We start from the raw sequence: 13475 nt of genomic DNA, 5'->3' as shown, positions 1-13475 counted from the left end.
CACTCAGTGATGTGAGTGTGAATGATTGTTTGTTTATATTTTACCTGTGGTTGACTGGCGATCAGTTAAAGGTGTAGTCCGCCATTAGGGATGGGCGATATGGCCTAGTATTTATATTGCAATATATATTGCAGACTACTGCTATAACAATATATATATATATATATATATATATATATATATATATATATATATATATATATATATATATATATATATATATATATATATCACAAAATGTTTTTTGGAATGTAAATGATAATGGAACCATTTCCAAACAGGTTAAAAAGTTCCCACTTTAGTTGCTGATGCATGCGGTAACATATTGCTTAATTTTCAGTAGTAATATTTTCTCAAAACTATTATTAATCTACTGTTAATATCTGGTAATTTTCTGTTGTAACATGGTTGAACTGTATCTACACATTACAATACTTCACATTTGTTTTGGGCGATGCTATTGTCTATGACAATGCTGATACTTTGGGCACCTCTCGATTCGATTACGATTACGATTCAGGAGCTACAATTTGATTACAAATCCATTATTGATGCATCTTTGATTTATGTATAATGATGCAGTTTTACATTTATTTTCGTTTCACTAAATAAGCGTTTATCACTTGCAACTTAAAAAAAAACCCAATTCATTTGGAATAAAAAAAACAGTTCAATTAATTCCCCACATTTATTAAATTAATGAAAAATTGTGCAACACTGCAATGAAGGAGCTGGTCGGCTCTCTCGATGATGTGGCTTGCTGCAGTCAGCCACATTTCAAAACTCTCTGCATAACTTTATTTACAATAAATACATTTATTATCGATTATTCGCGTTTACTGATTCTATTATCTTTAACGATAACGATTCTATAATCGTTCATGTCCGAATTGTAATGCATCTAAAAATCGATTATTTCCCCTACCTCTACTGATACTTATATTTGAAAGGTTCAAGATCATGAATGCATTTTTGATCTCAATTATAATCAGACAAAAACACAGAATGGCAGTGTAACAATATCAATGACATATTTTTAAATATTTCCTGCAATTGGCCCTGATTTGAATCCTTTGGATTTTGCCCTTAAAAGTCCACCTGTGTCCAGGGACTAATTTCATGAGTTTGTAAACACATATCACAAACAACAAAATATTTTTCGAAAATAAAGAATATAAATCCAACCACTGTAGTATCGACCATATACTGATATGCTGGCGTATTGTTAATGCCGTCGTTTGTATTGATCCGCCCACCTCTGTTTACTTTCAAGAGTTGTAGCTTAGCGGTTAGTTTATTGTTTTACGGTGTGTAGTGTAACATGTTTAGCTATTTGTCGTCCTCCAGGGATGTCACTTGTAAGAAACAGTTCATTTGCCGCCATGGAGGTGAGGATTAGTGATTTAGAAGTGGCTTTGCACTATGGAGAGACGTTAGCCGCTAGCAAGAATGCTACACTGCGTTGAGGACTCATTAGTTCGTTTGTCATGGTCACATTTGCTGTACGCAGCTAGAATGTGTCAATAAAAGGCATTATCACAATATACTGATGGTATGACGAGCTTTATCGTCTGTCAAATTCATATTTATATTATATATCATCTATATCGCGTCGTCCACCTCTGTTTACATTCAAGAGTTCTAGCTTAGCAGTTAGCTTATAGTTTTACGGTGTGTCGTGTAACATGTTTAGCTATTTGTCGTCCTCCAGTGATTTTACTTGTGAGAAACAGTTCATTTGCCGCCATGGAGGTGAGGATTAGTGATTTAGAAGTGGCTTTGCACTATGGAGAGATGTTAGCCGAGGACTCGTTTGTTCACTTGTCACCATACTTGCCAACCTTGAGACCTCCGAATTTGGGAGATGGGGGGGCGGGGGGGTTGAGGTGTGGGAGGGCTGGGGGGGGGGCGAGGTTTGGTGGTAGCGGGGGTGTATATTGTAGCCCGGAAGAGTTAGGGCTGCAAGGGATTCTGGGTATTTGTTCTGTTGTGTTTATGTTGTGTTACGGTGCGGATGTTCTCCCGAAATGTGTTTGTCATTCCTGTTTGGTGTGGGTTCACAGTGTGGCGCATATTTGTAACAGTGTTAAATGTTGTTTATACGGCCACCCTCAGTGTGACCTGTTTGGCTGTTGATCAAGTATGTCTTGCAGTCACTTACGTGTGTCTGTAGAAGCCGCATGCAACCTGTAACTGGGCCGGCACGCTGTTTGTATGGAGAAAAAGCGGACGCCACGACAGGTTGTAGAGGACGTTAAAGGCAGTGCCATCACTGCACGCCCTCGATATTGTTGCCCGGGTGAAAATCGGGAGAAATTCGGGAGGTTAGCTGAAATTCGGGAGTCTCCCGGAAAAATCGGGAGGGTTGGCAAGTATGCTTGTCACTGTCACAATTGTTCTACGCAGCTAGAATGTGTCATCAACAGGCATTATCACAATATACTGATAGTATTACAAGCTTTATTGTTTGTCCAATTCATATTATTCATATCATATATCGTCTATATCGCGTCGTCCACCTTTTGCCCAAAGTCAACTGGGATAGGCTCCAGTTCCCCGAGACACTGATCAGTTTAAGAGGTGGAGTTTCACAGCATGCCGTGGAAGGAGTGTTATTAACAGGGCTCTGTTTCCCTATAAGCAAACTGTTAGTGAACAGTTCTGGAGACAACGACTGAGCGCAGAGGGAGATGGTGTCAGGAGTGAGAAGGGTATGGTCGCACATCAATCAAATCAACTTTATTTATAAAGCACATTTAAAATTTACCACAGGGGTAGCCAAAGTGCTGTACAATGAACAGGTTAAAAGATAAAACGAGTACCGAGCAAACACAACACAACACAAACAGAACACGATAAAAAATAAATAATTCAAATAGAATAAATAAAAACATAAAAACAGGTTCACAGCAGGTGTATTATGGGGCGCCATTGCAGGATGGATATCACTCAGTGTTAAAAGCCATGGAATAAAAGTATGTTTTTAAGAGAGATTTAAAAACAGGAAGAGAGGAGGCTTGTCTAACACTCAGGGGTAGGTCGTTCCAGAGCTTGGGAGCAGCAACGGCGAAAGCTCTGTCACCTCTAAGCTTCAGCCTTGTGTCAGGGACCGTCAACAGCAGCTGATCGGCTGATCTTAAGGATCGGGTGGGGCAGTAAGGCTGAAGGAGGTCGGAGAGATAGGTTGGCGCGAGGTTGTTTAGACATTTAAAAACAAATAAAAGGAGTTTAAAATTGATTCGGTAACGCACAGGGAGCCAGTGAAGGGACGCTAAAATTGACATGAAGCCACACAGACACAAAAACAACACCTTTGGGAATTTGGACTTAAACAAGATAGAGGTTTTGTTAAAAGATCGAGATTTGCTCTGTAAGGGTCGTCCGTCTCCATGGTAACGCTTCATGTAAAATGCTGCACGGGTAAAGGTAAAGAGGGTCTAATGAATGATGCAATCAAACCCTAGCACCAAAAGTTAATTTCTTGCGTTGACAATGACAACGTCCATATATTTACAATTTAGGAGCCTTATTTCTTTTGACTGAGAAAAAAAAGTCCTGGTATCACTAGGGAGGATTTGCATTACAGTTGATATTCCTCCCAATATGAGGGAGGCCCTCAAATCCACAGCAATATCGAGGGATGCTTGCGCACTTCTCTATCAGCATTGCATACTAAACACATCATACAGTGGACATGCCTGAATGGAAAAACATGAGGATCACCAGGAATGAAAGAAGACTTGTGATAAAAGGTGCTCGCCAGCATAAGATACAACTTGAGACTTGTGTACTTTTTAGCTAAAATCGTTGGATGTACGGTGGAACTTCGATTTACGAACTCCTCGTTGTATGAACTTTTTCGATTTACTGACCACAGACCGAATAAAAATATACTTTGCTGTACAAACTTTGTCTCAGCGTACAAACAGTTTATCCAGCCATTGTGTGCCCGGCAGCACATCCATTGTCTGATCTATCGCCGGTGCTCAATCAGTCAGCAGGGCAGTACTGTCTTTAGCTACTGTGCTAATTCCTACTTTGAATTTGCTTTTTAGTGTTTTTTTAGCTTTTTTACAGCATGTTTCTAGTTTTGCTTGCAATGTGTGGTATCCAGATCATTGTCATTACTTCCTCCTATAATCCCCCTCGCTGCACAGAAAAGATTAGCCAACAAAGTAAATTTGATTTTTTTTTTTTAATTCTTAATCATTGAAGCACCTGGCTGTTAAAATGAAGGAGTTTTGTGATTTCAAACTGTGAGTGCACTACAGGGCTAGTGACAGTGTTTGTGTGTGGCCAGGTTGGCTGCAAATGAGGACAGTTCAGCAAGTTACTGTTATGACTTTGTTATTGTACAGAAAGTTGATCCATCACCCCCTTGCTATGTTTGTTTGATATACGGGACTGCCGGGGTTCCCATTTGGTCGATCGTGAACTATCGGTCAATTGCACAGTGTCCACACAGTCCGCAATTGACTGTGTGGACACAGTCAATTCTTCACTGTGACGTCACTGACGTCACTTCGGTCACTTGATTGACATACTTGACAGCCGAGGGTTTTGTGAGATGACCGCTGGCTGGCGTGAGCTCAGTATGAAGAAGAAAACCCGCCAGAAACACTTTTTATTTCAACACAGACTCCGTACCTGCTGTCAAAAAAGTAAAGATCGACGCAAAATTCATATGTATATATATATTAATATATATATATATATACATAATGTATATATATATATATATATATATACATTATATATATATATATATATATATATATATATATATATATATAAATATATTTTTATGTGTATATATTTACATATTTATGTATATTATATATGTATATTTGTGTGTGTGTATATATACATTTAAACATGTATATATATATATATATATATATATATATAAATATATATTATATACATGTACATATAATAAACATATATATATATATATATATATAAAATACATATATATGTATTTAAATGTACATATATGTATTACATATATAATATATATACATGTATAAATGTATATATACACACACACATTTATATACATACAGTATATAATATACATAAATATGTACATATATACACAAACATATATACATACATACATACATACATACATACATACATACATACATACATATATATATACATATATATATATATATATATATATATATATATATATATATATATATATATATATATATATATATATATAATACATTTGAGGCTCATTAGCTTGTATGCGCTAGTTTTATGAGACCTTTATTTTGTTGGATGGAGTAGCATTTTTATTGTGAAAACAGGAACTGTGCGGTCAGTTTTTACTTTTTTGAAAGCAGGTACGGAGAGAAAGTCTGCGTTGAAATGAAAAATGTTTCTCACGTTTTTTTGTTGTTGTTTTTTTCATATTGAGCTCACACCAGCCAGCGGTCATCTCACAAGACCCCTCCCTGAATTTTGTTAAGGCTGGAACACAGTATTTAAGTTTATTGTTTCGTTTGGAGAAATTGGCTTATATATATATATACGAAATGTTCTATTTATGAGCCCTGTCCAAGAACCAATTAAGTTCATAAATCGAGGTTCCACTGTTTTTTACTTCAACCTCAAGTGTCTTGTTCAATTGAGCATTATGGTCAGCGTTCACACTTTTCAAGGTGTGTGTGAATGTCGCTTTCCCCTTAAGGCCTACCCAGATTAAGACACAACTCACAAGCGTTGTGTGAGACTCACTTGGGTGTTAGTCGAGGGTCTCCGTAGGGGGCGTAGGGAGACATGTTTAAAAGAAACTCCTTAGGTGGGTAGGAGCTCCACCTCTGTTGCACATTGCTGCTGTCATTGTTATTCCAAAAGTCTCTGTCTAGTTCACTGTGGTCAGAAAGAGTGACAAAGACGATTACTCAACGCAAGACACAGAGATACATAGACATTCATATTTCAATAGTAGGAACATTGAAATTCCTGCATGATGTTCTACAGTTTGCATTAGATAAGAAAAAAATATGCACATGCCCTTACACAATTTACACTAAAAGATTAGCTTTCTACTCAGAAAGTGTTGTTGAACGAGATACCTCACCATAGATCATTTTCATATGTCCCCATCTACAGATTTCCCCTGTCACCTACTTGATGGCTTTATTTTCCCCTCGACCTCTCACAGACTCCGGAGAGTTGGCAGCTTCCACCCCAGGTTTATTCCTCTTCCCCTGCAGAGAGAGTGACGGCAATACATCAGATGATATACTGCATGTAAGTATATTGGTCAAATGGACACTTGTCGGTGCTGAAGCGTGTAGGAATATACTCTCCTGAGCAAAATAATAGGAACTTGTTTGCAAAAGTAGAGGATGAAATATGTCAAAAGAAGAAACAGAAGGCAGGGTGGACAATTTACTGAAAAGGATGATTCTGGGAAAAGGGAGAGATCAGTCCGGATTGGCAAAGCCAGAGCTTTAGGAAACTGGTACTACAGTTACCAAGCAGGGACATTGATGACACACATTGCTGTAATAGATTGAGATCCTGCTGTGGAAATGTTCTGCTTTAGGTCTGTTTTTCTGCTCAGGCAGACCATACTCAGGTGCTGATGAACAGGCCGTAGAATCCTTAGAATCTTGGATGAGAACCTCCTGCTGCTGAGGCGCTCTACATCCACACTCCTCGTCGGCTTCAGAAGTGGCTAAATCACGGTCGTAGCCCACGCTTGCTGCCAAAGCACCACTCCTGCGCTTTTAGTCCTTCTCTTTGGCAACAGAAATGGCTTACTCGCCGTCGTCACCTTCCTCTGATGACGATGGTATCATCTATTTCGCCAGCAACTCCACTGATTGTCGTCGAATGGTTGCTGGGAAGCCAGCTCTAGATTAGGGGTTGTCCTTCCATTCTGTGCCGAGTGATCCGTAGCCATTCTTCCCGCTTCCCACCCTGTGTGACATTGACCTTCAGACGCCTGAGATCTGTTCCTTGGGGGGGAATACTGTCATAATACGCTGCTTGACAGTTTTAGTCTTCTGTGTTGGTGTTTCCTGCTCTCTTCTAATTGTGTATTTTGTATTCATATTGTGTCATTCGTTTCCTGTTTTTTTTGCGGTTTTTAGTTTTCAAATTTTTTCCCCAGGACGCTGGTTCTAATTTGTTATTTGTAGGCTTTTTAGGCACAGTATTTGGACTTTGGCATTTGCTGGATCATTGCATGTGTTTTCCCTGATGTTACCCAAGTTTCCTGGGGGTTTCTTTGTGTTTGATGGTCTTTGTGACTCGTTACTTCCATGTATTTCTTCTCTTTGCTGTGCTTTTGTTACGGTTTTGCAATTTCGTATGAACCGCCGCTGGTCTTTCCTGTTTGGACGCCATAAATGCTTCCAATTCCGGCATGAAAGCCTGGTCCATCTCTCTCTCCGGTTCAGAACGGGTCAGTCGGTACTGGTCAGTCGGGACTACTCCGGTCTCCAGTTTGATGAGTGGTGCCGCTCCCATCCCCAGTTGTGATAGTAACACTTTAGCCTCCAGTACGGTCGGGACAACTTTGGACTTTGGCTTTTGCTGGATCGTTGTGTATGTTTTCCCTGATGTTACCTGAGTTTCATGGAGTTACTTTTTTGTTTACATTCTCTGCATTACTTCCATGTACTATTAATTCTTCTCATTGCGATGCTTATGTTACTGCTACTGTTGCAACGTTCCTCAATCCACCAGCCCTTTCTTTTCCGGCGAGGCAGCCTGAAATTAGATAACTGCTTCCAGTTTCAGCAAGAGTCCATTTATTTTTACCGTTCCGACTCGGTGGTTGGGACTACTCAAGCCTACAGATCCAGGACTATGGCTGGAACCCCTCTCCCCTCCCCAGTACAGACAGTATCAAGCTCGTAACGACGGGATGTCAGGAGCCCCCACTCATTGCATATGTTTTCACTGAAAATTCCGGAGTTTTATGTCACTTCTTTATTGTTTTCCATCCATCCATCCATTTTCTACCTCTTGTCCCTTTTTGGGGTTGCGGGGGGTGCTGGAGCCTATTTCACTTGCTTCATTTTTTCCCCTTGTGGTGCTTTTGTTACTGTTTCACTTTTTTGTTTGGCTTTTTGCCTTCACTCAAACAGCCGTAAGCATGAAACATTATTTGTTCCTGCACTAAGTCTCTACAGGGTCTCTGCAGGTTTCAACAAGTCAAATGTAAGACTTTAAGACTTTTTAAGACTTTTTAAGACCACAATGAATATAATTTATGACCATTTCACATCCATACGGGAAAACAAAGTACAAAGACAAAGGAAAATCAGAGGGCCAGAATGAATTGTAATTGTATGAATTCATTCACTGCTCTTTCACATTGAAAACAACATACACCGGAAGACTCTCTATTGTAAACTACTGGTAATCGAAAAAAATATTAGCAAACATCATGACAGCCATTTTTCAGATTTGCCATATAACTTTGTTCTTGCAAAAGGTGTAGTGTGCCCTTTTATCAAGTGTTTTCATGTAACAACAACCAGAACGTCAGCAATGGTAGACGAAATCACAACAGTGTATTGTCTGTGAAATGGACTGTTAGCATCTGTGCTAAAGCTAAATAGTTACATTTTGCAGTGTTTTTGCAGCTGTCAAATTTGAGCAAACAGATAAAAAACATCTATAGTGCTACTACTGTATCTGCACAAAGTTGTAAAAAAAACTGAACGTGCAGACAGAGCGATTGTCTAAAAAGCAAGAAGGCAATTATGGCTTGCGAGCCTTAAACATAATTTGGATGTGAATAATGGAGATAACATTCAAATTTGCTAAGCTCATTTTGTATCTGGTATGTATGAATATAGATATTACCATTTCTTGGTGACTTATTTGAAAACATATTGCACAAAAAACAAGGACTAGTTTTTATTTAAGCATCAAATAAGAAATTCACAACTCTTTCTTGCTTTCCTCAACCCACCTTAAACTGAGTGTAAACACTTAACGAACAACCTTTTCAGATTTAAATGTCAGTTGCTGTATACATTTGGAGAAGAGGGGATTTCTCACAGTATGTATTTTATTATTTTATTAAATCCTACAACATTCAACTCATAACCACTTTGTTAAATATTCAGTTGGGAATTAACTTATTTGGATTTCCGTGTATATTTTTTGGTACCTGTTGATTTAAGTAAATCATGTAGAATATCTCCAGAAAGATATTCATAAGCACAACTGATCTTTTGCCAAAGGGTGACTAGAAAAAAAAAACATATTTTTGGGGGGTAAATGCTCTATAGAGTTTAAACATAAAAATATGTTTTGCAATAGCATCCGAGATGTGTAAAAGGGACATTCATTGTGTGGCTGCATTGCCTCCCCAATTACTCGGGGCTTTGAAGGTATCGAGGGAATCAAATCAAAAGATTACTTAGGTATTCTGGAGTGAAATGTGCTAAGCGCTGGAAGATGCCAAGGTTTAAGTGGAAGATCATTGGTTCTTGAAAACAACCTCTGATCTGAAGATGCACAGACATTTTTGGATGGAGGGGAAAACCTGTTATTGGTTCACTAATCAGTTTGTGTACAATAGTTGCCAGATGTAAAATATTAACTTAATTGGGTTGTTTAAGTTCACATATATTAATTACACACACGTCTTTCTTTCTATGATTTTGAAGATGATAAAAAAGATTAAAAAAACACTAGCAAGATGCGGCTAATGGGAGTCACCATTGTAGCCTTCAAAACCATATATCAACGTTTAGTTTACGGTACACACTGCAAGAGACACATTCATAAGCATATGTACAATGTTCCCTCTAATTTTTCATGTGTCTGAGCAAACGCTCAAACTCCCTGAGCATTCCTTGGACGACATGTGAGCAACATCAGACAAGCACGCTGTCGCCACCCCAGCATCACACCTGTCCCAAAGCTGACATCATAACAAGTTCAATGTTTTATTAATCAAATAACAGCAGTTATTTCCATCATACTATTTTCGAATCTAAATGGAAATTAAAAAAATGTTTTCAGGAGCTGTATGTTGTATGTCTTGGGGGTTGCTGTAAAATAATTCAAGACATGTACCCCTTCAGAGATCACGATTCCATCCATCCATCCATCCATCCATCTTCTTCCGCTTATCCGATGTCGGGTCGCTGGGGCAGCAGCCTAAGCAGGGTAGCCCAGACTTCCCTCTCCCCAGCCACTTCGTCCAGCTCCTCCCGGGGGATCCCGAGGCGTTCCCAGGCCAGCCGGGAGACATAGTCTTCCCAACGTGTCCTGGGTCTTCCCCTTGACCTCCTACCGGTCGGACGTGCCCTAAACACCTCCCGAGGGAGGCGATCGGGTGGCATCCTGACCAGATGCCCGAACCACCTCATCTGGCTCCTCTCGATGTGGAGGAGCAGCGGCTTTACTTTGAGCTCCCCCCGGATGACAGAGCTTCTCACCAGAGCCGGCCCAAGGCATAAGCGTACTAAGCGCTTGCTTAGGGCCCCGCGGCCACCAGGGGGCCCCCAAAAGCAATTAACAAAAATTTCTTATTTTTTATTTTTTGCATGTACGAGTCTGACTGATGATTTCTAAATGATCAAAGATATATTATTGTACAAAAACACAATTTTAGGTCAACAGAGTGCTGCTGCTGATCTAGGCCTAGTGATTCTTCCTGCCTCTCTTTAAATGTAAAACTGCGCCTCTGCTGCACCTGTGACGTTTGCCGCCCGCCGTGCAATGCCAGTGCGCACTGGGCATCAAAAGCGCAGATAGAGGCAAAACAATGTCACAAAAAAGGACATATCCTTCAGGTGCAGAAAAAAGGAAGAAGAAGAAAGTGGAAGAGGAGAAAAAATGCCATGATAAAGGTATGTTTGCATGACTTGGTAATAAAAAGTTTATCAAAGAGATTTGTAGCTGTAATTAGCTTTAGCTAGGTGACGTTAGCTAGCTAGCAATATGTTTTTAGCATCAGGTGCTAGCAATATGTTTTTAGCATCAGGTTACTAGTGAGATATGTTGTTTGCACAAATTGTTTGCAGCAGAGCACGGTAATTTATTTGAGTAAAATAAACATTATTTTTTACATAAATGATAAATGATAAATGGGTTGTACTTGTATAGCGCTTTTCTACCTTCAAGATACTCAAAGCACTTTGACACTACTTCCACATTCACCCATTCACACACACATTCACACACTGATGGAGGGAGCTGCCATGCAAGGCGCTAACCAGCACCCATCAGGAGCAAGGGTGAAGTGTCTTGCTCAGGACACAACGGACATGACGAGGTTGGTACTAGGTGGGGATTGAACCAGGGACCCTCGGGTCGCGCACGGCCATTCTTCCACTGCGCCACGCCGTCCCCATACATCAACTCATAAGTTATGTGAAACTTCCCCAGGAGCATTGTTAAAATACTTTGGAGGCACAGAATCAGCCCAGAGCCAGTCCACATCCTCAGGCTCAACTGTGAGTGATGAATCAGGTGAGGAAAAGACTGTCACCATACAGTATACATTTAATTTCTTAGTATAAACATTACACTTGAAGGGAAATTAATATAGTCAAAGTATCTCATTAATATGTGTGCCTATATGTATGTATGTATGTATTTCATCTTAGGTCCATCTCCATCCTCTACAGTGCTCTCTCACACACCTCCACCCTCTGTGCCCACTGTCCCTTCCATGTCTGAAACCACAGCTGATTTATCTAGTAAGTTAACTGCAAAAGACCCTTTGTAATTGCTCATTGTACTGCAGAACATTCTGAGATTAATAATTATGTCCAACAGTGCAATTTAATGACCTTATAGGTCCTTCTTTTTTAGTCATTGTCTTTCTTTGGTCACTTCCTCAGCAACTTCCACCACAACGTCCCCTTCACACCATGGACCATCATCAACTCCGCCAGTTGACCCAGCTGAGTGGCCTTCTTTCCTCTCAGATTCAGACAGGACTGAGCAGGTGATCAGAGGACCACTGTCTATTAAGGAGAACTTTTCATTCCCCAAACGGCATGATGGCCGAAGTTTTCATTATCATTATACCTACAGACAGCTAGTCAATGGAGACAAAGTCAAGCGTAGCTGGCTGACTTATTCAAGAAGTAAAGATGCAGTCTATTGCTTTTGCTGCAAATTATTTTCCAAAAAGTCCTAAAAACTGGCAGCCGAGGGACAGCGGGATTGGGTCAACATAGGTGCACTGCTGAAACAGCATGAAAACAGTGAAGATCATTGTAGCAACATGGTGAAATGGAAGGAATTTCCCTTGCGTCTTTCAAAGGGGAAAACTATTGAGAATTTAACTTCAGTAGACTGCGCTCTCTGTGTACAAAGTAAACATTAAATATGAACAATTAACTAAAAATATAAACTAGTAATTAAAGACTAATATGTACAAGACTGATGAGACAAGATGACACTTTTACCGTAAATGCAAAGCTTTATCACTTGGACTGTTCAACCCCAGGCCACTCTTGTAGCTGAATGTTTTCTACATTTTAAGATTAGGAACCATATGTGGCACTCTGGACATCATTCGTTCATTCATTGGTATTATTTATGTTATAAACTGGGCCACCCCCATATCTTTATAAATGACATGTCATTTGTAAAGACATGCCAGGCTGACAATAGGATAATGTAAACAACACTGCCAGAGCCGCAATGAGTTTATAGTAGGTGTGTGAATGATCAATCAATATTATTGGCAGAAATAGAGGGCCCCAAAATCTAATTTTGCTTAGGGCCCCATGGAGGCTTGGGCCGGCACTGCTTCTCACCCTATCTCTAAGGGAGAGCCCTGCCACCCGGCGGAGGAAACTCATTTCGGCCGCTTGTACCCGTGATCTTGTCCTTTCGGTCATAACCCAAAGCTCATGACCATAGGTGAGGATGGGAACGTAGATCGACCGGTAAATTGAGAGCTTTGCCTTACGGCTCAGCTCCTTCTTCACCACAACGGATCGATAAAGCGTCCGCATTACTGAAGATGCCGCACCGATCCGCCTGTCGATCTCACGATCCACTCTTCCCTCACTCGTGAACAAGACTCCGAGGTACTTGAACTCCTCCACTTGGGGCAGGGTCTCCTCCCCAACCCGAAGATGGCATTCCACCCTTTTCCGGGCGAGAACCATGGACTCGGACTTGGAGGTGCTGATTCTCATCCCAGTCGCTTCACACTCGGCTGCGAACCGATCCAGTGAGAGCTGAAGATCCTGGCCAGATGAAGCCATCAGGACCACATCATCTGCAAAAAGCAGAGACCTAATCCTGCAGCCACCAAACCAGATCCCCTCAACGCCTTGACTGCGCCTAGAAATTCTGTCCATAAAAGTTATGAACAGAATCGGTGACAAAGGGCAGCCTTGGCGGAGTCCAACCCTCACTGGAAACGGGTCCGACTTACTGCCGGCAATGCGGACCAAGCTCTGACACTGATCATACAGGGAGCGGACCGCCAAAATCAGACAGTCCGATACCCC

The 13475-nt window shown here is 40.5% G+C and overlaps 1 protein-coding gene across 2 annotated transcripts in view; it reads right to left on the bottom strand.

Moving 5' to 3' along the window:
• The window catches only part of LOC133615993 (synaptotagmin-7-like), a 464522-nt gene that overhangs the window by 198870 nt on the left and 252177 nt on the right, over window positions 1–13475 (bottom strand). For both annotated transcript variants that reach the window (XM_061974950.1, XM_061974951.1), the window contains exons 3-4: window positions 6148–6227; window positions 5752–5886 (exon numbers count right to left, since the gene is read on the bottom strand). In XM_061974950.1, the coding sequence (XP_061830934.1) occupies window positions 5752–5886; window positions 6148–6227 (215 nt within the window). The remainder of the gene's footprint in view (window positions 1–5751; window positions 5887–6147; window positions 6228–13475) is intronic.

Source organism: Nerophis lumbriciformis, linkage group LG15 (genome assembly GCF_033978685.3).
Source record: "Nerophis lumbriciformis linkage group LG15, RoL_Nlum_v2.1, whole genome shotgun sequence".
NCBI classification, from domain to species: domain Eukaryota; kingdom Metazoa; phylum Chordata; class Actinopteri; order Syngnathiformes; family Syngnathidae; genus Nerophis; species Nerophis lumbriciformis.
This window is presented reverse-complemented; position numbering and strand designations above follow the sequence as displayed.